The 6,836-nt window shown below is 26.6% G+C and overlaps 1 protein-coding gene across 1 annotated transcript; it reads left to right on the top strand.

Moving 5' to 3' along the window:
- The first annotated feature begins 1,598 nt into the window (after nt 1-1,598).
- On the top strand, nt 1,599-6,228 carry LOC105367870 (mitochondrial intermediate peptidase). The gene is made up of 10 exons (XM_011506703.1): nt 1,599-1,918; nt 2,439-2,707; nt 2,827-3,013; nt 3,089-3,168; nt 3,236-3,424; nt 3,498-3,639; nt 3,822-4,160; nt 4,257-4,478; nt 5,215-5,445; nt 5,889-6,228. Exons 1-10 carry the CDS (start codon nt 1,769-1,771, stop codon nt 6,189-6,191), a joined length of 2,112 nt encoding a protein of 703 aa, XP_011505005.1. The 5' UTR covers nt 1,599-1,768; the 3' UTR covers nt 6,192-6,228.
- The last annotated feature ends 608 nt before the right edge of the window (nt 6,229-6,836 follow it).

Here is a 6,836-nt window from a genome sequence, read left to right as displayed (position 1 = left end):
CGTGCGTGCGTGCGTGCGTGCGTGCGTGTGTGCGTGTGGAGGGTGATACGTGCATGAATCATTTTCACAAGCATATGTGTATATATAAATAGCAATATACATATTGTAAATGAAAATCTTTTACAATGTAAATATATTCTATACAAGTTATGCTAGAATAAATATTAAGTGTATTTTTGTGATGTATACTAAATAATACATAATACATTTATTAATGTAAGTAATCTATACGTCATTTGAGTAAAAGGAGTAGAATTAGTTAAATTATTGTTTTTAATCCTACAGATGGTTGTCTCAAAATTATTTGTAAAGCACAGGAATTAAAAGCAAAAAACAAGAATAAGCCATACAGTGTAGGAAATGAAAGCGGATTAATTATGAATTTACCATCAGTGATTGTTCATGTTTGTATATAGGAGAGAATAAAGGCCAAGATAGGGAAATTACATATTTATATATTTGTAGAGAAACAAGAATGATCCCTATCTTGTATGCGTTGGGTCAACCGGATTTGACGTTCAAGGTTCCATCCTGTCTTCGGACTTTCACAGACAATTATCCATTGTACTAAATTGCAAACAGTATAAATATGCCCATCGCTTGGAGAACACAATTTCAACGTACACTTATTGATGTATTTGCACACATATACATTATCGAAAAAAAAAGAACAAAAGCAAAAGAAATATTAACATTACTATCTAATAATTAACAAATATATTTCTATTATATATTTAAATTAAATAAATGCAAGTGTGATATTTTAAAAAAAAAAAAAAAAAAAAAAAAAATAGACAAATAAACCTACATTGCAAAATATTTTTTTGTGTAAATAAGTACATAATATAGTAGTGCAATAAAAATTTAATAATATGAAATCATATTTGTAGCTTCAAATATTTTATTATAATATAAAATTATAAATGAAACCTAATCAAATATTGTAAATTTGTTCATTTACACAGTACAAATACAGTATATACAGTATACTGAAATAGATAAAAAAGTAAATTTTGTTTTGTTCTGATTTAATTAAAATAATCCATTTGATATATTATAACGATTTATCATCCATACAGGTGTTCATAGTTTGAAATAGATTTGAATGAAAAAACTTGTTGTTCTACATAGCTTAATTTTGTTTATTTTTTCACATAAATATTATCAACTCTATATAATAAATATAAATAAACATGAAAAGAAAATATCGTTTAATCGTTCGGGAGAATAGCTGACTTTATAGAAATATATTAAAAATTTGCATATGCAATTGATACACGAAGTGAGACTTCATTGAATTCCTGACGATCTAATATTTCTTCAAAACAACAGATTATCCTACAATTACTACATAACTGATTGGCCGTAAATGCTCCTTTAGTTTAATCTAATTCAATTACTATCTATAATCAACCTAACCTACCTATAATCAGTTGCGAATTTCAATTTGATCTCAATACTCTGATTCTCCATAGACGAGGCTCAGGGCAAATTAATACACACTAAATCATCGAATTACTCCACGCATTTACAAAAAGAAATTTTATACATGAAGGAAATAGTTTAGGAGAGACTCAATGTGTAAGATGTGTAGCCACCTAGTGGTGATACTTTATAATTATTTGTCAGTCGGCCATCATTTAATGATCTCGTCAGGCTCTGTAATGTCTTGATTTTCATTATACTTATGTTCCTCAATTGTGCGCCAGATATAAAAATTATTAATTAATTAATAAAAAGACAAGATATCAATTCAAACAATTAAATAATGATGTTGAATTTGGTTCCAATTAAATCACTGCTATTAGGATTTACAAGCGGAGGAAGAAAAACTGTCGCTACTTTGTCACCCTTAGCCACTGCATTCAATGCGAAACCATCCGAAAAATTAAAAATATGGTTTGGATATAAAAGAACCGTAGGCTTTTTCCTTTTTATAACCTACTTTTTAATTAAAGATCGTATTAGATATTTTAGATTTTAGAATCTATAGCGCCGTACTGTAAGGTATAATTTTTAATGGAACGAAATCTTAAATCTCGATGTTTTTGGTAAATTTTTTGAATAAATATTAAATAACTGATTGATGTTTTTTTGTTTTTTTTTTTTTGTTTTATTTGCATCATTAATTTTCATCTGCAATTTAAGTAATAGTAAATAATATAATATTGATATTAATCGAATGCATAAATAGCAGGAAATATTGATTATATTTATTGAGTATTAAAAAATGTAAACATTGATGTGTCATTGTATTATGAACTTTGTAATTTTATAATATATTAGCTAGCTCAATTTGTAGGAATTGTATGAATAAACAAAATGTCTATATTTCAAGATATACTTTATGTCATTATATCGTTTATTATAACGTTGATATTAAGATTTGATTTTTCTTAGAGAGACAATTATTAATTAATACAATGATATTATTTTAGGGATTATTTGAAATTCCAGAACTCGAACATCCAAATGGGTTCCAAATACTTGAAGATAAAGCTATATCGCGCACTAACGAACTCATTGATGAAGCTATCGACACATCAGGAAATCGCAATAGAAAAATGGTTGAAATCTTTGACGAGCTATCGGATACATTATGCAGGGTAGCGGATATGGCTGAATTTATAAGAGTAGCGCATCCAAATATTCAATTTGCACAAGCTGCAGAAAATGCTTGTATCACAATAAGTGGACTTGTTGAAAAGTAAGCAAAGTAGCAAAATTACTATTCAATTTTAATTAATTATCGCATTTTATATAATATCAAAAACTATAATTATGTTCTGCACAATCCTGTCTAATATTAATCATTATTTTTATCAGATTGAATATTAATCGTCAATTATATGATTCATTAACTGCCATTGTTAAATATGGAGATATTGTAAAAACCACTAAAATTGACAACCATGTAGCCAAACTTTTTCTATTTGATTTTGAGCAGTGTGGAATACATTTACCCGAAGAACAAAGATGTCAAGTTGTAAATTTAAATGACCAAATTCTTCAAGTAATTATTATTAAATTTGATTATTATCAAACGTCTAAATTGATTATGTAATTTATAAATTCTTATTGTTCACAGTGGGGTCAAAAGTTTGTAGCTGGCACAGTTCAAGCTAGGGTTGTAAATAAAAAAAAATTACCAGAATTAATGGTCAACTAGTAAGTAAAACTAAAGTCAATATATGTTTATTCATTCTGACAGCTTCCAATTAATTAATTGTTTAAGTTTTCAAAATGACGGGGACGATGTCGTAGTCAATGGTTTAAATACAGAATCTAGTAATCCTCTGGTAAGGCAAGCTGCGTACAAAATATTTTTATATCCTGACGAGAAACAAGAAAATTTATTACAAAATTTATTAAATGCCAGGCATGAGTTGGCACAGATTTGTGATTTTCCAACTTACGCACATAGGTAGATCATTATAAATCAATTATTAATTCTTTATGTAGATTAAATTAATAGTATAAAAATTAAAATATTATAGGGCTGTTCGTGGAAGTACAGTTCAGAATCCACAATTTATTTATAAATTTTTAAATTTAATGAACAATCGATTACAAGATAGGGCCAAGAAGGACTATAATGAATTACAGAAAATTAAAGATTCTGAGTCATCCAGTAAACAAGTATGTACATATTTAGTATTTTATTATCTAATAACATAAACATTACTTTAAAATATACTAAAAGAGAAATATTAATTTTTCCATTTTATGATTATTTATGATAAAATTAAGAGAGGAAAAAAAAAAATAAAAAAATAACAAATTATTGATAAAAATAAGAGAAGCTCTAATCAAATTTTCAGTCAATTATGCCGTGGGATACAACTTACCTTTGCACAAAAGCCCGAAAAATTTGGCTGGGCTCAACCAACGACGATTTTGCCCCATATTTTTCTCTTGGATCTTGTATGGAAGGTTTAAATATAATAACTCAATCTTTGTACGGCGTTAGGCTCGAATGCCAACCTACGCTTCCAGGCGAAGTCTGGACGTCAAATATTTATAAATTGGCTGTTATTGATGAGGATAATTCATTACTTGGGTATATCTATTGTGACTTTTTTGATAGAGATAATAAACCAAATCAAGACTGCCATTTTACCATAAGAGGGGGTCGAGAATTATTAGATGGTTCATATCAGGTAAAATTATTTCACCTATTATTTTTAACAAACTGCTTATTTCTAATGTGTAAAGGTACGTATTGATAAATTTATATATTTTTGTGATTTACTTAGAATCCTGTTGTTGTACTAATGCTTTCATTACCATCGCCGAAAAAGCCAGCACCATGCTTATTGAATCCTTCGTTGGTGGACAATTTATTTCATGAAATGGGTCATGCTCTGCATTCGATGCTTGGCAGAACAAAATATCAGCATGTAACCGGAACTAGATGTAGTACTGACTTTGCAGAAGTGCCAAGTATTCTCATGGAATACTTTTCTAGTGATCCTAAAGTAGGTTTTTAAATTACGAATTCAGCCAAATATTATTTATTCATCAGACAATGTTATTGTATAATGTGTAAATACATATAATTTGTCTAATACATTTAAATCGAATCGTAATATGATTTTCTTTGTTCTATGTATATGTAATATTATTAGATTATTATTTACATTATTAAATATTAATTTTAAATCTTAATTTTAAATAATATACACTTATAAATTCATTCGAGGCCATGTATATTTACACCAATAGAAATTTATTTTAATTAATGCGATCGATCCAACTTTAAAGTTTCTTTTTTATTGATAAAATTTTTAAATTTTGCAAATGCAAATAACTCATTTATACCTTTAAAATTATTGTTTATATTTGACTTTTAGCATTACTACATGTATATATATTGAAAATGTTATTTTTAAAACGGATTTACATAAACATTTTCGCGTACTTAAAGTCCTACAATTAATTTTTATATTGTAAAGTGCATTATTACATAAATGGTAATAAATGTGATCTTGTAATTTATAGAAATTTATATTTATAAAAAGAATGGGCAAAAATCATTGGCAAAACATTCATTAGTGAACAGTAAAATAATGTATTAATAATAAATTTTAGTAATAATACGTAAATGACCAAAGCAGTTTTTATAAAGATATAATTTTATATATTTATATATTTATTTATTGGTTAGATACATTCTTTTTTTCTTTTTTTTCTTTTTTTTCTTTTTTTTTACAGATTGTTTCTTTATTCGCGAAACATTATGAGACTGGGGAGAAAATTCCAGAGAATATGTTAAATAAAATTTGTTCATCAAAAAATCTGTTTCCTGCTTTTGAAATGCAGAGTCAGATATTTTATAGTATGATAGATCAAGTATATCACAGTAAGAAAATTCAAGATTCGACTACTGATGTTTTGAAACAAATTCAAAGTCAATACTATGAGCTGCCATATATCCCACGTACTGTAAGTGTAATATATATATATATTTTTTTTAAATGTTTTTATAAAATTTTGAGAGATCGCTCAAAAGAAAATTAGTGCTTCAATATTAATTACTACTCTTCTTATGATTATCTAAATTAGATCAAATTAATGAAACCGTTTATTTGAAAATAACAAAGTTAGCACACATTATATATAGTTTATAGTTTATAAATAAAAATATACAACGTCATTCACTGTAGTAAATTGACACATATTTACAAAAAAAAACAGATAAAAAAAGTTAAAATAATGTATTAAATTTCATTTCTGATAGTGATATAAGAATATTTTGAAGAAAAAAAAAACATGAATATAATAAAATTATTGATTCTTTTCAAATATAATAATTGCGATCAAAGCACGTATTTTATAGTTATTTCTTAAAGGCATAAGCACAGTAAGATTTATTATAAAAATTACAGGCTTGGCAGTTAAGATTCTCTCATATTGTTGGATACGGAGCTAAATACTATTCGTACCAAATATCACGAGCTATTGCCTCCTGGATTTGGCAGACCTACTTTGAAGCTGATCCTCTGAGTCGAGTAGCTGGCGAAAGATATAGATATGAATGTCTGTCCCATGGCGGCGGCAAGCCGCCTTCCAAGTTAGTTGCGGATTTCCTCAATAAGGAGGCAAGTCCTGAAAATTTTACGGCATCGCTCATCAACGAAATTGACGCCAAGATCGATAGAATCAAAACGGTCAAGACATTGTGCATTTAAAATAAAAAAATTTGATAATTATCAGAAATTCATCTTAAAGGAAATAGTTTTTTTTCTTCTTTCTTATTCAATATTGGATTTTATAAATATTTTTGTTGATTATTAGATAAACGTATGGTTATAATGTTAATGAATTCTCATTGCACATAGTAAATTATTGTAATATCAAATTATGTAATAATTAAATTTTAATATTTTTTTCTTTATTTTTGTACTTTTTTTTTTTTTTTTTTAATATTGACCGTACACTCGCATTGACGAGAATTTTATTTGAAACGATATTATATAAAAAGAAAAAAAAAGGATTCAAGAATAGATTAAAAAAAATTAGACGTGTGTTTCACAAAACTTGTAATTCGTTTAAAAACAACTTAAAACTGTGTTTGAAAGTTTAGTCTTACTATGGAGATAAAGAATTTCTTTACAAGTTAAAACGTGTATTAATCATAATATAAACAATATTAAAATGACGATATTAAATTTGAAACTTTGCTTTTGAAAATTGCAATAAGAAATCTATCAAATAACAGTTGTTAAGTTTTCTTAGGATTTAATAAAGCGCATTGTGCTTATTCAAAAGCTAAAGGAAATTATATAAATTAATTTTACTTGTAATATATTAATGATATATTTAGAAGATAGTCT

Source organism: Ceratosolen solmsi, unplaced genomic scaffold, assembly GCF_000503995.2.
Source record: "Ceratosolen solmsi marchali unplaced genomic scaffold, CerSol_1.0 scaffold6, whole genome shotgun sequence".
NCBI lineage: Eukaryota > Metazoa > Arthropoda > Insecta > Hymenoptera > Agaonidae > Ceratosolen > Ceratosolen solmsi.
The sequence above is the reverse complement of the archived record's forward strand: the minus strand, read 5'-3'. Positions and strand labels throughout refer to the sequence as shown.

Bases quoted from the DNA above. Each gene is read 5' to 3' on its own strand.
- LOC105367870 (XM_011506703.1), top strand. From the start codon at position 1,769: ATGATGTTGAATTTGGTTCCAATTAAATCACTGCTATTAGGATTTACA. The intron at 3,640-3,821 runs GTATGTACATAT...TCAAATTTTCAG, and splicing joins CTGAGTCATCCAGTAAACAA to TCAATTATGCCGTGGGATAC. The intron at 4,161-4,256 runs GTAAAATTATTT...TGATTTACTTAG, and splicing joins TATTAGATGGTTCATATCAG to AATCCTGTTGTTGTACTAAT.